The sequence below is a fragment of the Chaetodon auriga genome, chromosome 12 (assembly GCF_051107435.1).
Source record: "Chaetodon auriga isolate fChaAug3 chromosome 12, fChaAug3.hap1, whole genome shotgun sequence".
In the NCBI taxonomy this organism is placed as follows: Eukaryota; Metazoa; Chordata; class Actinopteri; order Chaetodontiformes; family Chaetodontidae; genus Chaetodon; species Chaetodon auriga.
The window spans coordinates 5,967,232-5,989,872 of record NC_135085.1 but is presented as its reverse complement, the minus strand read 5'-3'; the positions used below and the strand labels follow the sequence as shown (position 1 = coordinate 5,989,872).

At 41.1% G+C, this 22,641-nt stretch overlaps 1 protein-coding gene across 3 annotated transcripts in view; it reads left to right on the top strand.

Annotated features, from left to right (window-relative positions):
• The first annotated feature begins 358 nt into the window (after window positions 1-358).
• Window positions 359-22,641, top strand: part of LOC143329422 (solute carrier family 12 member 7-like) — a 31,333-nt gene continuing 9,050 nt past the window's right edge. For 2 of the 3 annotated variants that reach the window (XM_076745290.1, XM_076745292.1), the window contains exons 1-17: window positions 359-811; window positions 967-1,122; window positions 7,521-7,612; window positions 8,374-8,505; window positions 13,744-13,890; window positions 15,905-15,959; window positions 17,428-17,558; window positions 17,661-17,785; window positions 17,880-17,984; window positions 18,626-18,837; window positions 18,968-19,135; window positions 19,364-19,462; window positions 19,702-19,759; window positions 19,991-20,165; window positions 22,059-22,177; window positions 22,318-22,416; window positions 22,498-22,617. In XM_076745290.1, coding sequence (XP_076601405.1) covers window positions 984-1,122; window positions 7,521-7,612; window positions 8,374-8,505; window positions 13,744-13,890; window positions 15,905-15,959; window positions 17,428-17,558; window positions 17,661-17,785; window positions 17,880-17,984; window positions 18,626-18,837; window positions 18,968-19,135; window positions 19,364-19,462; window positions 19,702-19,759; window positions 19,991-20,165; window positions 22,059-22,177; window positions 22,318-22,416; window positions 22,498-22,617 — 1,976 coding nt within the window. In that variant the 5' untranslated portion in view covers window positions 359-811; window positions 967-983. Of the gene's footprint in view, window positions 812-836; window positions 1,123-7,520; window positions 7,613-8,373; window positions 8,506-13,743; window positions 13,891-15,904; window positions 15,960-17,427; window positions 17,559-17,660; window positions 17,786-17,879; window positions 17,985-18,625; window positions 18,838-18,967; window positions 19,136-19,363; window positions 19,463-19,701; window positions 19,760-19,990; window positions 20,166-22,058; window positions 22,178-22,317; window positions 22,417-22,497; window positions 22,618-22,641 lie in introns of those variants that run through there. The other variant, XM_076745291.1, reaches the window with a different exon arrangement.

Below are 22,641 nucleotides of genomic sequence, written 5' to 3'. Positions count from 1 at the left end.
GGTTTTCTAAAAAGCTTATGGTAGGATGCATTAAGATAAATGTCCCAGCTCTCTCAGAAAACATTGCGTAAGAGCACCAATAAAATCATTCTCACAAACAGAAAACAATTCATGTTTACTTGTGCCCATTGTTGTGAGCCCAGCCCTTTTCCCCTGTGGAGAATACAGAGGAAAGTTACTGTCCACGGCTTTCAAGGTGTTTCCTTTGCTGGCACAATGCATGTGCGCATGTGAGCATGTGGTGTCGCTCTGTGCTGAACCTCAGCACTCCACCACTACCCACAATGCACTGTGGGAAAGGTAACACCCATTTTGTTTACCTGGAGGAAGGCAGAGGCAGAAACTCCCAGCCTGAAGAGAGACGAGGAAACAAAACCAAAGCCAAGAGAACAGACAAGAGCTTGTACTCAGATTGGACTCATTAGATGAGAGCCAGCTGTCGTTTTGTTTTAGTCAAAGTGGATTGTAGAGATACTTTGGATATTTTAATAGCTGTTTCAGAGTGTGTTTCTTTATCTTTTGGCATTACAAAGGTATGAGTGAGAAAAGTGGGATGGTCAGAGTAATGGGAGGAGCTGCAGGGTTCTCCATGTATGGACTGCAGCTCTGCTCATATGGTAAATAGAGGGTCACATGGGGCAATAGTCTTGCAGGGGGGGTAAAAAGGAGGGAAAGGGACAAGGAGACAGGGAGTGAAGACATACACTGCAGGACTTTGGCCTGCCTCACGTGCAGGAGGCAGCACTTTCCCCCTGAGTTCAGAGGACACTGGATCACAATACAAAGAGAAAGGAAACACAAAAGAGTTGGAGTGAGTGTCGTGGTCCATCTGAATCATAGGCTTTCCTCAGTGGGGCCTTATGTCTTCCACTTGACTTCCTTTGGATGTTTTTTTTTTTTTTTTTCTTCAGCAGTGAGTGCCTTCCTAGTTGTCATCACTGGACTCCTCTTCATACTTTCTTCCAGACAATTGAAGAGCCAAGATGCCCACAAACTTCACTGTAGTGCCAGTGGAGGATGGCAGCAACAGCACGGCTGCAGCTGGAGGCAGCAAGCCAGTCCACGTGAGCAAACTTTTTGATGAGGAACAGAATGACGACAACTCACAAGGACCCCACTCAGGTAGGAATATAATTGAGCTTGTAGCCATATTCATTCACATAGGGAAGCCCATTTTCAGTACCCTCTCATTCCTGTTTGGGGCCATGAGGGAGCTGATCCTATCCTAGCATGCACTGGGTGAGGGTGATAAAATGAGTGGGGTTGATAAACTATGTCATTCTATAATGAAATACACGCAAACGGAAGCACCTGACACAGATACGTGCTATGGCAGGAACATTCTGCAAACATGCGCAAGCCAACATACAGACACACGCAGCTTTTAAGAGAGACGTTGCTCAACTAGCTAGAACTTGCAAGGCAGCTTGTTTGGTGTGGTAGTAAGGTGTGTGTTGTTGGTACTTAAGTTTGTGCAACCCTGATTCATGGTTGGGGCTCTTTAGCTGTAGTGCATGGCTGTTATGTCCATAATAAAAGATAATAAACTGCAAAATCAGAGAGTCATAACAGCATACAGAAGCGGTAGGGGAGTTTTCAGACTGGAAAACAGTGACACAGACCAGAAAGGTAGACATTTTGTTATCTTCAATGGACAATAGATGATTGTTTTACCTCTAAAAAGTAGGTCATAGAGCCTGCAGTACATAATATGTAACAAATGCAGATACTGCTTGTTGCTTTTGGACAATCACAGAATACACAAAGCAAATGTGCCAACAAAATCTAAGCTTATTAACTATTATTATTATTATTATTTACAGACCATCCTATAGGAATTACATGTATCATTGTTTTTGCTAGCTGTCTACAATCAATATTTATATTAAGAAATATGAATGAATTTACAATTGAATCTATTTCAATATGTGCAACTGAAAGTTGGAAGGGAAGCAACTTCTATACAACACTGTATCAATCATAATAAGAATAAGCTCTTCTTATGAGTGCCTCTTTTTTCCCCTGGAAGCTTCCCCTCAGAGACTTAGTGCTCTGGCACAAGGTTCAGAGCCTGTAAAACAGTAAGGAACTCCTCCTTCTCTGTCAGCTCTTCCTTCAGCAGATTCTTCCTGGAGGGCCTGACTGACATCTTGCTTAGCATTAACCTTGGTGGTATGCACGAGGTTGGTTGAGGTCAATTCCTCCAGTCTTGTTTTGAGGTCCTCCGACTAATGACAGAGAGCACACCACTCTTCCCTCAGCCCCTGGATCTGCTTCCACAGGTGTCTCCAGCCTGGCATAGCGTGCACTGACCTTCTCCTCACAGGCAATATGCTGCTCTGCACCCTGAAGGTGAGGCTTCAACACCTCCACCTGGGTGCCTAGGTTTATCTCACATTCCTTTAGCTGCTGGGCCCAAGGCTGATCAGTTTGGACATCACATAGTTTGTCTCTGAACAACCTTTGTTGTGTTGCCTATTGAAAGGTCTGAAATGAAATGAATTACTGTGAAATAATATTGATGAACAGGTGCTTTTTGTAACTCTAGATAGTGGAGTGAATGCAGCCATGGACAGATTATGAGACAAGGGATCACCCTTCCTACAAGACACTCAGCCGGAAAGAGACGTAAAAAGATCATCATTGTAGTTGTTTAGCATCTCTTCTTAATTGTTTTACATGTGGTGTTGCATCTCTTTGAGGCTATTTTATATCTTTTTGTAGTTGTCTTGCATCTCTTTGTGGCCATTTGATAGACTGTCCAGGGGCCCTGGGCATGTACTTGGAAGGCTTGTTTAGTCATCCATCAATAATATTAACAAGCCAACTCCCAATCATACAGATTACAGGGCCAGCTGTGCCAACCCTGGCCACCTGTCCGTCCTCTCCCCTGCCTATGACAAGTTGTGGCTATCTCACCAAGTTTTTTTTAACTCTGTTTTGTTAAAAAGCTGTTTATAAAATATAACAGCTGATATTATACATTTCTATATAGATTCAGCCTTTTGCGTTTGTATTTTGTGGCACATTCCACTGCAATGGATATACCATAATATATACTTTTGCTATGGACGACCCACAGTCGGTCAGGACATTATTAGTTCTTCAGTATCAAGAGACATAATCATAAGTGAGATATGGAAGACTATTGTGAAGTAGAAACCTGAGAGCCAAGGTGTTTTGCTCAAAGGACTGATTCTTCCTGTTAGTCAGCTCATGTTGAGAGAGTTTTTTCACATTTGCTTGGAAAACAGACCAGCCTCCAGCCTCCAGCTGCCAAGTTTGCGGTTCTCTTGTGTATTGACACAGATGAGTCTGATGCGGGTAGAATACTTATGCATGCAGTGTTAGTCAGTGTATGGACCATATTTATAACAGTAGAAAGAGTATTAATATCATCGAAAAACCTCAATGACTATGACTTTAAAAGTCACATTAAGTCATATACAGTAACACATGTTATCTATTCCAGGACATTTACAATGATTTCTTTTTTGGAAAAGTTTCATATGCTTGTCTCTTTTCACAAGGACATATCAATGTGTGCACTCAAAAAGTCAAATACAAGATGTGAATGTATAACACATCTTACAGAAGCAAAGGCCCCCAAAATGTTACATTAATAATGTAGTTATTTACTCTACATGTCCGAGAGTGGAGTCCGAGAACCAAAACAGTGAGCTGACAGACGCTACAAGGTCCCATGGAGCTGAGAGAACCTGTGGAGTTGGATGATAATTCTGTGTGTTTCACATTCCACATAGTCATCTGATCTGCTGTTAACACAAAAATACTGATAGTGCAGCTTTCAGGTTTAAGGTCACCATGTCCAGTCACCATGAGAATAGATTAAATCAAACAGTCCTGCTACCTTACAATGACAGAGAAATACAAGGATAAAGTATTAACAATCAAACCAGCACGTTGTCTGTTCTGGCATCAATATGAGTTTATAAACTATAGGGAAAATGCAGGCTGGACCCTTGACTCCAGTAATGACATATTCCCATTTGTTATAATTGTTGATAGTTTTTAAGGGTGTGGGTATAAACACTTGTGACTTTGTGTCTGTGTGTTGATTTAGTCGTTGTCAGATTTCAGGTCAGGTTTCCTGGCTGGCTTGTGTTTGCAGTTACCTTTGGATGGACTGATCCTCAAAGCATTTAGAATTATTAATCTTTGTAATTACTCCAATACAATATGAGAGAAGGCAATATGTTCAGTTGTCATATGGATGCACTTGGCTAATTCTACACTAAAGACACCATGCTTTTATTTTAAGGCTGAGCATTTTACAGCAACGTGCATAAATTAGGAAATTCCTTTTAAGCAGGAAGTTATGGTCCATTTTGTCTTGCAACACAGTGACAACGTGTGTCAGTTGCTTGTTCACTCAGGTGTTGGGTTGTTCAAACATGCATGCATGTTTCCTGGAAAGTTAAGATATCATTGTGTAGGTGTCTTGGATTGCCTAACTGAATGATGATTTGTGTGATAACTGGAAATGAAAAAAATATTTCAGTCAATCCAGAACATTATAAAAAAAAAAGTTTCTTCATATATCTCTCACACTGATATACATGCAGTCACTGTGCTAAACTAAGCTAAGCTAAGCTAAGCTAAGCTAAGCTAAGCTAATTTTGATGACCATGATCCCTCTGAAGTTCTGCTTGCAGAGACACTTAAGGGGCCCTCAGATGATTTTGTTTCATTCTTACATAAAATCAGTGGATGTATGAGAGGCAGAATAAAAGAAAAGCTTGCACCTACATTACCCACAATGCAACTACCAACAGTAATGTAACTTTGAGCTGTGCAGAGATAAGGACTGACCTACAAGCTCACTTCTGTCTACCTCCACATGCCATACATACATACATACATACATACACACACACACACACACACACACACACACACATATATATATGTGTGTGTCAGAGTTATTTTCTCTGAGTAGTACCCCTATGATAAGTTAGCTGAACTTGACATGAATAATTTCATCAGAAATATATATAGAAAAACATGTTTTTTACCAATGAGAGTAAATGCCTCAAAACCAAACTATCTCATTGATAAGAGCACTGTGAAGTATCATAAATCTCTTCAATAGTGGCACTTTGGCAGGTAGCCTACTTTTACTCTGTCTTTTGACGTAAAGGCAGAAGTCACAGAACGTGCAGTGCTCAGAAGGAAACACACCCATGTGTGCACACACAGTGCTGATTAGACAAGATGCCATCTGTACAAACAACAACACCTGAGTACCATCATTTTCCAAAGCAGTATCCTATGACCACTGCCATGTTTCATATTGTTCTCACTTTCTGCTGCTGTGCAGGTTTATCTTATTAACCCCCACCAGACTCCACCAGAAGGCAAATCAGCGAAATTGCCTAAATGTCCACTTGCACTCTTTTTTGAGTGAAAAGTCATGGCTGTGTTTGTTAAAAGCTGTCTGTTCTATTCAGTGATCATCATATCTTCTCTCGTGGGCATTTAACACTGGCACTTGTTGCTTCTGTACAGCGGAAAAGGAAGCTAATCATGGCACATTGTGTCCTATGTGTTAGCCTGGTGGGCTGACGGCCAACAGAGGCTGCCATCCTGCTTTAAAACCTCCCCTGTGCAATGAATCCAAAGGAAGTTCATTGTTAGTGCTGTCTCCTGTGACTGGACCTCACTTTGAGAACCACTAATCTATTTTTCAGTATTCATCTCAAATGTCCCAGAAATTGTGCATTTATGTGTGCAAAAACCAAATTTTTGCAGCATGCACGGGTAGGGTGGGGGCCCCAGGGATTTCTTGCTTGTAGCCCCAAGAGACCCTAGCAATGTCACTGATTGTACATAATGTGAGGCACTGGGTGAGATGAGCCTCTAGGGCACCCTGCTGTTGTATGTATTGAAATGTGGACATCTGCTGGTTACCACGATTACTGCATGGGAAGCCTCTCAAAATTTTGCATTTTGTGTAAGCAAATGAAAGAACTGCATGTGTGTATATATAATCTAATCTAATCTAATACAATACAATATAATTAATGCAGAAAACACAGTAATCTCACAGCAAATCTCTACCTTCCTACAGCATTTGTATATGTATGTGCTGGTATGCATGTGTCCATAGCTATGACATTTTATGTGTGTGTGTTTGTGTATGTGTGAGAGCGAGATCTGCAGCCCTGTAGTCAGCCTGTGATGCACCACAGTGCTTAAGCATCTATTAATAGCAAGTTAGCTTGTGTATGATCACTTCATTGTTGCTGTTTTCACACCACATCCTGCCTTGCGGTGGCTTGAGGTGAACATTCAAAGGTAACCCAAAGGTAGCTCTAAATATAACAGTCACCTTCATGTGTTATGAAATATGCATCAATGTGACATAGATTATTGCAGCTGACATGATGTTGCCCAGGTGTTTCGGATTTTCTCTTAAAATGTAGACAATCACCAGAGTTACAGACTTACAGTGTCAGCACAGAACAATGTTGCTCTGCTCTCTGTGCAAACAAAGGAGAAGTTGTCTTGCATCCGTTTCCTTGGTTCAGTCTAATGTATTCCCGTGTGTCATATTCATATTCCCATAAAAATCGAACAAACATCTTAGGATCTAGGACTGAGGCTCTGGCTTGGTGCCCGCTGTTCGTATGAATGTGAGAAAATCCGGCCATCATACTCAAACCATCTTCCCAGCTCATTATTGCATGCTAGAATTCGTTACAATCCTCACTATGTCATGTGCATCCACAGTACACTGTTCTTTTTATTTACTGCTCCTCAGTGATCTCTGAACCACTGTTAAGCCTTGGGTTCCTCAAGGCAATAAAGACAACAGTGTGATCTAGTGCGATAACATACCAAACCTAATAAACTGAGACCACTGCATGACAACCACGGGCAAGAGAAACCAAATTGAGGAGCAGCATGAAAAGCATATCTTAATGCTACTCTATGCTGCTTTGTCTTTTCAGGCGGGCACAAAAGCTGACTGTAGCAAAAGGCTAAACTGTGGGCAGAGCTTTGATTTATTTGCCCAAACTAAAACCTTGACCCTGGATTCTCTATAAACATTATTGGACCATATCATCACAAAGTTTTGTGTGCTACTCAGACAACAGCGATGCGTTCAATTTTGACTGCACCTTTAAACAAGAAGTAGGCGGTCAGTGAGGGAGATCCTGTGTTTTCAGACAACCAGTGTTGCAATTCAGCACCTCTTCACTGAAGCCAAAGCAGAAATTATTCAGCTAGTCAGCTAACAAAAACACAAATGACACGCTACTGAAAATCCAGTTTGTTTATCATTATACATGCCCCGTCTACTACCAGTGCAACTACAACACTACAAGGACGACCAGTACAGTACAGCAGCTAATACAGTACAACTAGTGCTGCTACAGCTGTTGCAGATGCTAGTCAAGACCAGCACCTGTTGCTCCTGCTGCCTCTGTTCTCTTGCTGTTCTGTCACTAGTGTGCATCTGACACTATGGGTGGTTTTCCTGTTTATCCCACTAGGAGATGACAGTCAGAGAGAGTCCAGTCCATTCATCAGCTCAGACGATGATGGAGAGCACTATTATGAAGGCAAGAACATGGCCCTGTTTGAGGTAAGACGAAAATTATATTTCTCGAATTTTTAATGGTTGCTCTGTTCAAATCTGCATTGTCTGCTAACTGTTAAGTTTAAAACACATGCATGTCCCATATAGGAAGATTGTATTATTTCCTGTTGTATCATATAACATTATGAAGTTGCTGACGTGACAGGTAAAGATGCAGAGTTATGATCAGATGGTTGCTGGTTCCAAGCCACCAGGTGGAAAAATGTGGGTAGTAATAATAATGACAATAATAATAAAAAAAAAAAAAGTGCTTCACACATGACAGCAAATTTAAATGAGCAAATCATAAAATCATTAGATGCCTCTTTTAAACTGATGAGTCCAATTCTAGTAATGTAAGATAAAAGAAAAGCAAATGGAAAATTGAAATGAAAGACAATGCATGTAAAATAATAATAATAATAATAATAAAAACTCAAGTAAAATCACAATAAAAGAAAAAAAAAAACATGTAAAAGTATTTTCCCAGATTGTTCAAGGGCATGACGACCTCTTGCTATATCCAGGCTCATGTGGCACTAAGAGGTAAGAATTATAGTAAGTAGCAAAGCCACGAAGGACATTAAAAGTAATCAATTTTAACCATACTGGGAGGCAGTGTGAGGAGGATAAAACAGTGGTTCTTGGTTAAAAGCATGGCCATGAGTATTAAAGTGTCCATGGGCACCTGGCAGCACCGCTGTTCTTAAGGTGCTGATAGAACAGAGCGCACGTGCTTCATTTGATTTCTCTCCGTCTCTCTGCAGGAGGAAATGGACAGTCACCCCATGGTGTCATCTCTTCTCAACAAGCTGGCTAACTACACCAACCTGACCCAGGGTGTTCGTGAGCACGAGGAGGCTGAGAACGAGGATGGGGTCAGGAGGGTCGCTGTCACTGTAAGGAGCTGTATTTTTAAGCAGCCAGCACAGTTGCTGCAGACACCAATCCTGGCACGATTCTTACTATCTGTATGACCACATCAGCATAGGCAATGCAGTCCTGCATTGTAGTGGAATATTGAAGTGTGTGTTTGAGCTTTGGGAAGATATCACAGGGCGATAAAGAAGCTCATTAGCGCACCTAAAAATGTACCTAATTGTAAACTAACTCATAGATTTTCATGGTTTATTGCCTGTAGTACAAAAGATACACAGTAAACTGTTGTCTTTATAGTTCAGATTTTGTGTTTTGGAGACTGCTATTACGTCATTGCTGTATTGCAAATACACACCACGTGTACGGGTATTAGCACTAAGGACAATCTTAGAAACTGGTGGAAAGTATGGCACAAGATTCTTTCCTTTTTTCTTTGCACACTTCTTCCTCTGTGATCATTTTTTTAAAAACCGGCATTGCATCAAGTATCATGCAAGAGAGCGTAATGAGAAAATGTGGGGACAGTGATACATGTCTTTTTGTGAGTGTTTGGCTCTGTAGCAGCTCATATTAGTGCTGACTTTAATTTAATGTGAGTGTTTACATTCACATGAGTCAGCAGTGTAGGATGTGTTGCTCTTTTTATGCCTAAACCCACAGCTTTAGAGGACAGCACATAATTAGATAAGTTACATTAGTTCCACGTATGGATGATGACACACTTAAAGTCGACATTCAAACACCCTTAAAACTGAAATTTAACACTTAAACTTGGTTCATTTCACATGCAATATGCTGGAGTACAGTGAAACAATGAGGGTTACTGTCTAAATGCTCTATCTTCTGACTGTACTGTAGGTATAAAGCAAATAACAAGATTTTAGGGAAATATTTATTTAATTTAAAAAAAATGCTTTGGATAAACATTTCTGCACTGTGTACTTTTTTCATGCTCGATAAGTTTGCTGACTTTGTTTGCGCTTCAAATGCCAACCAGCAGCCCAAACCCCGAAGATATTCCATTTGCTGCAATCGAATATTCACATTTGAGAAGCTACAGCCACTGAAGTGTTGGCATTTTTGCTTCAGAAATTACCCATTAATCAAACATACCAATATAGTTTTTTGACTATTCAGCTAATTGATTAACTGTCACTGTGCTTATTTAACTTAGCACTTCCATCTGAGAGAAATCTCTGCATTACACTCTGTAGTACATTTTCCAGAGTGGAATGTTGACTTCCAACATATCTGAATAGCAACATATCGCTCTCAAACCTGCATCCTCATTCCCTTTTCTCTGAGTCCGTAGGCGGTCACGGCATGGATGTGTCACAGTTCAGAGGCTGCGGTTCTAGACAGGCACCTCCACTGGAAAATTCTGACAGATAAGCTGTGGAAGTGGGTCAGATAGCCAGAGAAAGGGGAGGACAAAGGTGTTTGAGGCGGACAGAGAGAGACGCGATATTCTGACCCTTAAAACATCCATATTGAATCACTTGAAACCGTCACACCATCACCCAGTAAATGCAGAATGCGCTACTAGTTTAACCAAACACACATTAGCTCATTAGTAAGATAACATCTTCTGTGGCCCCATACAACAACAGTGTTGCTCGCACACCACCAGTTTTCAAATAACCTAATATTGCTTCTTTGATAGCACCTTGATAAGTGTAGTTGGTATCAGCCTTTGAACAAAGTCAGTTGGCCTGGTGTGTGGTGTGAATCACCTGCTTAGCGTGGGAACAAGACCTGATACCATAAACACTTGACTCGTGACATTCGTGTTAAGGTCATGATCAAAAAGGACACCTAACCTCTGCTTAAATACAAAGCACAGCAGTGCTTTGCAGGGTGTGTGTAGCAGAGCCTCTCTTCCACCTGTCACCTTACTGCTGGTTGGCTAACAGCAGTTCAGTCCAGACAATAAAGCTCCCCTCAGCCCTCATAGAGAAGAGAGCTATGTCTGTGGTGTGGGAGGTTGCGTTTGAGTGCCAGGTGGAGGTCGAGAGTGGAGGTGTTTCCTCCCATTTGTGCCAGCTGGTGTGCCTGCTGATGAAACTGACGCTCACAAAGATAGAAGCTGCATATGAACCTGAGGTCACCTGTGACAGTTATTTTCAGTTTCCTTTTTCCAATCTGGGATGATCTGTGAGGTGTTTACTTTCTGAGTTGTGCACAGTTTAAATAGTATTTTGTCTGTAAAAGCTGTCTTGTGTGGGACTTAATGGGCTGTGTCCATGTTTCATCAGCGTCAGAGGGCTGTAAAAGCCAGTCTGTCTGTTGTTGGTCATGAAGGATGAGGCTGGATAACAGTTAAAGGAACCATTGTTAAGAACCATGTTAATTAGGGAGCTTTAAAGTTGCTGCTAGGTGGCTTTATGCAATGCAAAACTGCTGGTTGTAGCTTTATATTTAATAGCCCTGACATGAGAGGAGCATCGCTTTTCAGATTCAGTAAGACGGCTAATAAATGTAGTTTCCAAGATGTCGAACAGTTCTTTTAAGGACTGTCTCCTTTAGAAAATGTGTTGATTCAGGCTGAAGTTGGCTGTGTGTTGTAGCACCAATAAGCACTAAATTACCTGGATTCATAGTGTTGTTACTGTAAACCAAGCAGACAGAAGACTCTATCTGCCCAGCTTGGAAAAAAGAAGAAGAAAAAAACTGGACTGCAGAAGTTTAAAGCAGGATAATGGATAGCAGAGGACTGTAGTCAAGCAAAAGTGGCAAATATGAGTGCTACGTTTTTTGTCACATGCTTTAACATACAATGTATTTCACATGGTACTGAGTGCCAAAATTTGGAAAATTTAGCCTACAGGGATTTAGAAAAGTTGAGCAGATGGAACCTGAATTACTTGCATCTGGTGATGTTTTCATCCTCTCCACTCTGCCAGGACTAAAATTCTGGTGGGGAAATACTGAATCCTGTATTTTTTGTTTGTAGTTACATTAATTTAAATATAAAACATAGTCTGGGGACAAAGCCTCATCACTCTTCCTCTCAATAGTCATGCATGTACATGCTGCTGAAAGTAGGGATTTGAATCATGTGAAATCACTGAGAACATGCTCCAATCAGAACAACAGTTGCCTCCTTGTCATGTTGCTGACACTGAACATCCAGAGTCTTTGGGTGAACACACAGTAGGACATTGGACTATAGCTTTGTGTGGAGGCATTGACGATGTTTCCCTGGAACCCGCCCCCCGCACAACAGCTGTGTTTTCTCTTTAAGAGTGCTCCAAAGGAGATCAAAAACTTGAGACTCAAACAAATAAGACAGATTACGCAGAGAAAACCAGACAAGAGAGAAAGCCGGAGCAGCGCCAGAGAGAAGATGTGGGAGATCTGGAAATCAACATCAGGCACTTCACAGTATTTAGACAGACAGCTGAGCGCAGTGGAGAAAGCGCAGGACAAGGTGTTCGTAACTCGAAAAATGGTACGTACACTTGGCTTTGAGGAGGGTAGTAATAGAGGTATGTGTGTACATCTTTGTGCACTGTGATGCAAACTGCGAACTTTCTAGAAGATAAGAGCGTGCAAGAGCTTAAGCACAATAATGTTGCTTTATATGAAAGCTGTTGTATGATTGATGGACAGGATTCTACCTGAACATGACACGTTAAGTATTTGAAGCATGTTTAGGTGTACATTGATTTATTCACAAAAACCTTTTGTGTTTTGAGTTTTCCACCATGCCAAAGACATTTTAAAGACACTCAGTGTGAATCTCTGAGATTCAACATAAAGTTAAATAGAGTATTATTGTTACTAATAATGTGGGAAGATCCTGTATCATCTTATGGTCTTAATTACACCGTGAGTAAAATTACAATTTACAGCCAGGACGGCAACTGGAATTCCTGGTCTGTGTCTGTAAAGGACAATTTCAGTGTCAATTGAACTTTTTTTTCTTTTTACTTGATTTCTTTCTATTTGGACTGTTTTTAGATGCTCCCATTACAACGGAAAAACTCACCAAATCATTTCTAGGCTACAGTAAGCCCATAAATGACAGGCTAAGACTTGCATTGTGCCAAAATCTATAAACTTTAAAGCCTCCACTCAGTGGGTTCAGCTTATTGTTCCTTCACCTGGATGTTTGAGCTCCACTTACTTAACATACTTTACATAACATACTTACTTTAACATGTGTACAGAAGAGCTCATTTGGCAACATCGAAATTGGTCCAGAGTCCAGCTTATTAAGCCATGTTTCCACCCAAAGTGGTGAGAGCTTTAAGTCTCGGGAACTAAATGGTTCCATCAGCCCATTGTCGTCTGCGTGTCCACCCTGAGATTAGGCAAATTCGTCTGCTGACGTATACGACAAAATGACCGCTGGTCAACGTCGGGCCATCTGTCATACGCTTTCTTCTCCAACTCCATGTTGATGTGTTGAAGCACAATAAACAAAAACCAAAATAGCTTGCAGCTTTTTACAAAATGTGGTTGAAATAAAATGCTGCGAGTAGTCGACCAATCAAAAATATTCAGTACAGCAAGCCCCACCCCCAGAGTTCCTGTTCTTTTGGAAAGTACTCACCCAGAAGCAGGGAGTTTTTGGGGGGGTAAACTAATGTCCCCTAAGCGTCACTTAGACCCTGGTCCCTGTGATGGAAACACAGTTCATCCACAGGTTCCCGGTCCCTGAGGTGACTTCCTGCGGCAGAAACGTGGCTTTCCACAGTCTGTGGGAATGTGGGATACATACACTGAGAATGGTCTATTGTAGACCAGGTGATTCAACTTTTTTGCGACAAAAAACACATCGGACAGGAATTATTATTCTACCAGAGTGTTTTGTCCTTAAAAGTTTCAGGGGGGGATCTTTAACACATTTTCAAAACGTTTTTTAACAGTGCTCTCACAGATCAAATGCTTCCTTTCTGTCTGTTTTAAAATATTGAATATGATAAACACATGTGATGAAAGAACATTTACTTTAACACACGATAACTGCCCTCACTGAACAGAATCCAAACACTTCAGAAAAGAGGTGACATTGTTTTCTGAGGGCTGTATTTTAGATTTCCTGGTAGTCTGCTTCCTACTTTGTGCTCTAACTGATTCCTGCAAATCAGGTGTGTTTGTTGCATGCCATTATTCCTCCATCCGTACTTTGTGTCACCATAAAAAACATGTCATAGCATAGGCTTCGATACTTGATATTATTGGAACTCCTTCTCATCCATCCACCACGTTGATTCACACCTGTGTGCATGTGTGTGTTTATCCATTCCCAGGTCCCCCAGATGGGAACCTTCATTGGCGTTTACCTGCCCTGCATGCAGAACATCCTGGGTGTGATTCTCTTTCTGCGTCTCACCTGGATCGTCGGCACAGCAGGAATCCTGGGATCCTTCGCCATCGTCTCCATGTGCTGCATCTGTGTGAGTCATTTTATGAATCCAGCACATAGACATGCTCACTCCCTGCTGACAATAAGTAGGAACAACAAATGAGGGAAAGGGTTTATTTGTCATTCTACAACACATTCCTGTTAAGTGAAATTTAGCTGTAATCCCTTTATGCCGCCCTCAAAACAAACAAACAAACAAACTGAGTGCAGCATAAAATGAGATGCATCATTTCACCATGTTCACCACCAGAATGTGATGAATGGCACCAGTGATACTGTAAATGAAGGAAAGACAAACAGAGTCCCTCCTGGCCATGCTCTGTCATTCTATAAAGGCCTCGATGGAACAATGTCTTGTCTGAGATTGAGTCAGGGCATGGCACTCAAACTAGGCCCGGCTAATCACGGCACCCCCCCCTCTCAGTTTCTTGCGTTGATTAATGACAGCATTGATCTCCACGTCCGACCTCAGAGGAGAGTCCCCAAAACAAGCAGAAAATGACTGTGATTTACAAGCGTGGCTCGTACGTCAGTGGCTCCACTTGGCCACACAGAGAGCTGACTGTTTGTGAAGTTTGAACTTTATCGCTCAGCGCTCATGTGATGTGACGTGTGATAATCTGCAAACAACACCCTCCTCCGATGTACAGTATACCCGCCCTGTCAGGCTCTGATGCTGGAGACCAAAGACGTGACAAAGGCTCAAGATGTTGAGTTCAAGTGTGTTCACAGTGCCGGGTATCAAAAACGGTCACATGTCAACTGGCATCTTATGATGGCATCTAATATCCGGGGAGATTTCTAGCCGTGAGAACTTATTCTTTGATCCTATTTATTCTCAAATGCAAAAACTCAAGAAAAAAGAAGAAAAAAAAAGAGCTCAAAATAAGCAAAATGATCTGCCAACAGAACAGGAAAATTATACTTTCCAAGGTTTTTACTGTCCAATCTTGTCTCAAAGTCTCAAATACCAACAGTTTCCCTAAAAGTTGAGCAGCCGGACAAAAAACATTTATCTGGATACAAAGAAACGCTGAGTTCAACAGAACAGTTTTTTACTTCAGCTTCAGAATTCTGGACATTCCAGTTTCAGGCCAGTGACACAGAAGCAGTAATAAAATCTCAGTAAGACCCTCTAATATCTTTTTAAGATAAGTAAGGACAACAAAGCTTGAAACGAGTAAAATGCTTGTGAAACATAAAAACTGCCTGGTAACAGGATAAATCTTTTCAGAAAAAAAGAAGTCCTGTTTGTAGTGCACGGCAGTATTCAACATTCGAAAGGTTTGTCTGTCTCTCCTCTACCCCTCAGTTGTATATGACTCAGTATAAGGTCAGAGGTGATTCGTGGTTGTGAAACACCTTTAAATTGTGGACATCAACAAGAACGTTTGAGGACTACTGTAGATTGATCTGTCCTCTCACACATGATGTCTGCTTTACTGCCTGGCCTCGAACACGAATCCTTTCCCTGTGAGCAGACAGAGAGATGAATGCAGTCAGAGATCGAATGAAGAATGACACTCTGATGACCTTTGACCTCTTGTCATCTCTGAGAGAGGATTGTGAGAGTTCTTGGACTTGCAATGCAATTTTAAATAATAAAACATTTCAAATAAAAAGGCTTTTTCTTTAAGACATTTCAGGTCCATGGTTCCAACCTTTTCTTTCCTGTGAGGAAGAATCCACAGTCCGGACTGTAGACAGAGGACTTTGTGGACATGCATGAGAATGACTGATAGTAGCAGATTGCTGTGACTTTCTGTTTTTCTCACCTGTAGGACATGCTATCATTGTTTGAGTGAGCAGCAGTCTGTCTTTTATGTTGCAAGTTATCTTTTAACCTGTTTAAGGTCTAACATTAAAAAAGACTTTGGCCTGTTAAATAATAAGTTAAAAAAAAGGTTTTTGTAAAACTTTATGTGATTATATCTCATTTTTATGTTTTATATTATGTGTTAAAGTAAAAGAGATCCCAGCCAGGTTGTTTTGCTGTTGGTACAGAATCCACACACTTACCATCTGTCCTCTTCCTCTCCATGCAGACCTTGCTCACAGCCATATCAATGAGCGCCATAGCAACCAATGGAGTCGTCCCAGGTACATTATGAATTGTTGCATTCATTATTTTTTCCGTCACTTATAATATTTTTAAATGTCATTGTATATACAGTTGTTTTTTCTATTCAAGCACAGTGAGCGCCATGTTTAAATCCAGAGTCCGACTCATTGTCTGTGCATGCATACTTGGCTGATGAAGCCAATTCTGATTCTGTTTCTGAATATTTAAATGCAGTGGCCTGTAACTGCAGCTGTAACAGAGCTTTATTTATTATCACAGGATCTGAATGATTTGGAAAAGTAAATCACAATGATCAGTAGATTTAGCACATACATGGATATTGTTACTAGTATATTATGGTGATTGCGTCACAACACAACAAAGACACTGTAAATAAATAAATACATTTCACCGTTTGTTCAACATCTTTTCTGCGGTGAACAAAAGTTTAAAACTAATTTGGTGATTCCTTCTTTATAGTCCTGTAATTTCTGTAAAAAAATTCTTAGGAATTTTCCCAGGAAAAACTGTAATTTTGTAGCAATCTATTGAGAAAAAAGAGGTCATATTCAGAGACAGTAGACATTGAAAGTATATATTCATTTATTTGAGAATTTGTTTATTTATTTGTAATGAACAGCAGCGGTGCTCAGCCTGGGGTCACAGCATGAATCTGGGAGGTTGTGAGATGATGAGATACAACAGATGAAACATATTTCTGATTTATAAAATGTATTTAATTTTTAGTCTAATCTCTTTGTTTGTTTTTGGCTGTTAATCGTTCAATAATAACAATAATAATTACACCTACAGTCATACCTGAAAGGCAAGGCTCACAACCAAAGTAAATATTAGTTTATAATTGGAAGCTTAATTTTCACACAGAAAGACATCTTTGACATTTTTGCCCGTCCAGCTGACCTTCTATGCACTGACTGAAAGACTCTAGGTTACACCAGCTATTTGCTTATGGCTATTAAACAATCACGGGTACCTTTCCAGGAACATTCCCAAGAAATTACAGTTACATATCAGTTCTGTTCTGGGAAATTGTTCAGAAACCCCAAAGTACAGAAATGTTGTGTTCTTAATTTATATAAATGGATATAATCTAGCAAAACCATATCACACAAATTACAATTACATTGTTTTTCATACTTTCCATAATATTGGAATACATGCACCCCAAGAAAACCTCGTAAATTGCTGCATTTTAATGCACTAATTATAACACTTACTTTCCTTGAGAATATGCTACTTTATGATAAATAATGTTATGATATATATAGAAACATTTGACAAAAAATTCAAATTGCTATGTCATTTGTCAGCAATGAGCCTTTAAATTCAATAAATAACGTTTTGTCCCCATTTTTACAACAAAGGTCTCGGTCATTATCCTACACTGATGACCCGTGCTTGTGTCTTTTCAGAAGAATTACCTGCAAATATAAACAGAAAGAATATATTTGGTTGTAGTCTAACGAGGATTTAATTTCTCAAAAGCCGGAGGCTCCTACTACATGATCTCCAGATCACTGGGTCCAGAGTTTGGAGGGGCAGTGGGTCTCTGCCTCTACCTCGGAACCACGTTTGCTGGATCCCTGTACATACTGGGAACCATAGAGATTCTGCTGGTATGTTACCACTCAGACAGCGAAAGTGATGTAATGTAGCTGAGCTCTCCTTTGTCTATCAATGCCACGCTGACTCTCTGCTTGCTGTCTCCCCAATGCCAGATATACATCGTCCCAACAGCAACAGTGTTTGAAGAAGGCGAAGGTGCAGCGATGGCTAACAACATGCGTGTCTATGGCACATGCTGCCTGCTCCTGATGGCGCTGGTCGTGTTTGTGGGGGTGAAGTAAGTATCCACACACACACACACACACACACACACACACACACACACACACACACACACACACACACACATTCACTCCCCCTTCTCTCTGCAGGTATGTGAACAAACTGGCTCTGGTGTTTCTGGCCTGTGTGGTTCTCTCGATCATGGCCACTTATGCAGGAGTCATCAAGACGATCATCGAACCACCAGAGTTTAAGTGAGTTACAAACAGCTAAATAACTATTTCTCGTCGAGCACTGGTATGTTTTCAAGTCTGAAATAGCAAGAACAATGGTTGATTTTGTTTTATGTCAGTGACATAAGTTTTGCAAGTACAACTCCCATAATAATTTGGGGCGTAATACAATGTTGCCTTACATTCAATGAGTTACGCTGCAGGCTACAACTTGAGCCCTGTATTAATTAGCCTATATGTAGCCTATATATACTAGAAATATGCTGAATTAACTACAGCATGAGCTGGTCCTGTTTGCAATGTAATCATGGACATACAGACAATGAAATCAAGATTTTTTTTGCTGAGCTTCTTTTGCATTACATCGCAATGCATTTTCCCTCTGATCTGTAAAGAAGGACTGAGCTGTATTATCATCTGGTGTTATGTGGTATGATGGTAGCCATGGGGTGACGAACTGAGCTTTGGTTGTTGTTGTGGCTGTGATTGTGGCCGTAGTCATGGCTTGTTATGATTATGGCCATGACACATTAGTTCATAAAGGGTGTGACAGTGGCTGCATGCAGGGGTTTGTTCAGCGCAGTGATGGCTGTGCTGGCTGTGTTACTGTATTTCTGCAAAATTCCTCTTCCATTCATACTTCTTTACCCTCTCCTCTGCAGTGTGTGTCTATTGGGTAACCGATCTCTGACGAATGAAAATTTTGAAACATGCGCAAAGACGCTGGATGTGAAAAACAACACAGTGACCAGCGATCTATGGAGCATCTTCTGCAGCAGTAAATATCCCAACGCAACCTGTGACGAATACTTCACGTTAAACAACCTGACAGAGATGCAGGCCATACCTGGGCTCTTGAGCGGTGTCATCAAAGGTGAGAAGGAGGAGAGGAAGGATTCTGAGCTCCCCTCCAGCTTATTTCATCGTGTGCCACCCTCAGGCTGAATGGTCGGCTCATTGCCCCACAGAGTGAATTCTCTTTTCTCTGTCTGTCGTTCCGCTAGACAACCTGTGGGGCAACTATGGCCCAGCTGGTATGTTCATAGAGAAGAAAAGCCAGAATTCAGTAGAAGTCCAGGACACGCCTCCAGACAGGCTTAAGCCCTACCTCTTCAGTGACATCACCACCTACTTCACTCTGCTGGTGGGAATATACTTCCCCTCTGTCACAGGTAGATGATCACTCCATCAAGCACCAAACTAATTTTCATATGATGGAGTGTATGATATATATGATATGATAACTCCACTGCTGTTTCTCATTGCTAGTTACATTTTGGAAAGCGCAAACACTTTACTGAGTGATACTTTTACCTAAGTATCTCAGTTCATCCTCCACAAGTAACTACTTTATCATCGTGTGTGTGTGTGTGTGTGTGTGTGTGTGTGTTTTCTTTCAGGTATAATGGCTGGTTCAAATAGGTCTGGCGATCTCAGAGATGCCCAGAGGTCCATCCCAATCGGAACCATCATGGCTATTCTCACCACTTCTTTCATCTGTATCCTCTAGACTGTCTCTGAGTGTGTGTGTGTGTGTGTGTGTGTGTGTGTGTGTGTGTGCAGCTCACATAGTTAATATGTGCACACACAAGCACATGCATGTGTGGGAGGTATATCATTTGGCCATGGAGCGCAGCAAGATTGATTTTATCGGTTGTTTTTATTTCTTTGTGTAATAATGTCACACATCAGGAGTAAATCCACAGTGCAGGTATTTCCACCTCAACGTCACGGTCAGACATCTCCTGCGTGGTCTTGTTTGGAGCCTGTATTGAAGGAGTGGTGCTGAGAGACAAGTGAGTGTATTTTTAATGACCTTCCTCTTCACCGTAGCTTCGTCGAGGAATAAATGGTGGCAGGCAGGCCTAATTAATTAATTCCGAAACAAAATGAAAAATATATATTCAGTCACTGTATTGTCAGTAACTTGTATGCGGAGCCAGAACACAGGTGACAGCAGCTTCATCATCATCACGTACAGACCGAGCATACAGAGTTAACTGTACACATGCTTGTGTGTGTTTCAGGTTTGGTTTCTCGGTAAAGAAGAACCCGGTGATTGGTATTCTGGCCTGGCCGTCACCCTGGGTTATTGTGATTGGTTCATTTTTCTCCTGCTGTGGGGCGGGGCTCCAGAGCCTCACTGGCGCCCCCCGGCTGTTGCAGGCCATCGCTCGAGATGGCATCATCCCATTCTTACAGGTCAGTGTTAGAAAGATCTTTGTTTCGCACAAACACGACACACAATGACGTTTTTATTTTGTCTTGAAAAGGTCGTGTTGGTTTCTTCATGCGCCTCATGCCACTGGAGTGTATCGCAGGGTTAATGCAGGACAAGACTTAACTGGGTCAGTCTAGTTAGATAAAGATTTTGCTCAACATGAGGCTCAGACATTAACAGCAATGACACACTCCATGCTGAGGGCTGGTTTTAGCCTATAATATCTCCTCTAATACCTTGGTGACTGTCACATGACTGCCTCTTATAGTAACCATGGACCACTTTGCTTTAGAAAGACCTTCTCTATTTTACTCTCCCAGCACTGCTCTCATGACACGCCACTGACAGAAATGAACATTTTATGACGACAAGTTTACTCAGTTAAGAGAGTTTGATGAACCAGCCCCACTTTAGAAAGAAAGAAAATTTAGGAAAAGAAAAAAAAGCGTCTATACAATGTCAAAAAAAAAATAAATATCACACATCACAATTCCCCAGAGTTCACATGAAGTCTTTACATTGCTCGTTGCCTTTGGTGTTTGTCATGACTGAAATATATTCAATTATCACATAGAGGCTACGTTTAATCTAAATATGCTAAAGACTTAAACCAAAAGCCACTGAACAATGAGTGCTAAAGCAATGACACATTTTATACATGCATTTTGAAAGTCACTTCACTTTCCCCACATTTTGTTATGTTACAGCCTTTTTCCAAAATGGATTAAATTCTTTTTTTGTCTCATCAATCAACACACAATACTCCATAATGACAAAGTGAAAAAAGTTTTTTTTTTTTAGAATTTTTTGCAAATGTATTAAAAATAAAAAAATGAATATTGCATGTACATAAGTGTTCACACCCTTTACTCAGTACTTTGTTGAAGCACCTTTGGCAGCAATTACAGCCTCAAGTCTTCTTGGGTATGATGCTACGGACTTGGCACACCTGTATTTGGGGTATTTCTCCCATTGTGTTGCTGCGCAGCTATTTTCAGGTCTTTCCAGAGATGTTCAATCAGGTTCAAGTCTGGGCTCTGGCTGGGCCACTCAAGGACATTCGCAGACTTGTCCCGAAGCCACTCTACCATAAAGGCCTGATTGGTGGAGTGCTGCAGAGATGGTTGTCCTTCTGGTAGGTTCTCCCATCTCCACAGAGGAACGCCGGAGCTCTGTCAGAGTGACCATCGGGTTCCTGGTCACCCTCCTGACCAAGGCCCTTCTCCCCAGAGAAGAAGAAGAAGTTTGGAACCACCAGAACAGTGGTTTTACAAATGATGGAGACCACTGTGCTCTTTGGGACCTTCAATGCTGCAGAATTTTTTTTGTACCCTTGCCCAGATCTGTGCCTCCATACAATGATGTTTCAGAGGTCGACAGACAATTCCTTTGACTCAATTGCATTTACTGCAGGTGGACTCCAATCAAGTTGTAGAAACATCTCGAGGATGATCAGTGGAAACGGGGTGCACCTGAACTAAATTTTGAGTGTCATAGCAAAGGGTGTGTGAATACTTATGTACTTGCGATATTTCTTTTTTTTTATTTTTAATAAATTAGCAATTTTTTTTTTTTGGCAAATTTCTAATAAAAATGTTTTTCACTTTGTCATTATGGCGTATTGTGTGTAGGTTGATGAGACAAAAAAGAAATATAATCCATTTTGGAATTTTTGTAACATAATAAAATGTGTGAATGCTTTCCGAATGCACCGTGTACTGGTTCACGTATGTCAAATGAAAAATATGAAATTGTATTGGGCAGATGTTGTATTGTTTGACCTTGATAGTAAGTTTAGTAGCATGTTTGTGTTTTACGTTTCTGCCATTAAATGGATTACTTCATCAGACCCTCACTCCGCTTCTGTCTTTCAGGTCTTTGGTCATGGGAAGGCCAATGGTGAGCCCACCTGGGCTCTGTTGCTGACCGTAGGGATCTGTGAGATAGGAATCCTCATCGCGTCTCTCGATGCCGTGGCCCCCATCCTCTCCATGTACACGGTTTAACACTGTAGAAAGCACAAAAAACGGATCCACTGTCGATCCCACTTGCTTTCAGTCCGGTGAAGTGATATGCTTTTAACTGCATTCTTTTCTCTCTTTGCTGATCTTTTCTGTCCTTGTGTCTACTCAGGTTTTTCCTCATGTGCTATCTATTTGTTAACCTGGCCTGTGCTGTTCAGACTTTGCTCCGTACCCCCAACTGGAGACCACGCTTCAAGTTCTATCACTGGTAAGAGTAGCTTCCAACTAAACTTTAATTAAAACCACTTGTTTCTAAACTTGAAATAATTTGTACTGTATTATCCTGCAGGACCCTGTCCTTCTTAGGGATGAGCCTGTGCCTCTCACTCATGTTCGTCTCCTCCTGGTACTACGCTCTGGTTGCCATAGTAATAGCCGGCTGTATCTACAAGTACATTGAGTACAGAGGGTGAGTCTGGGGGTTTCGGGCCAA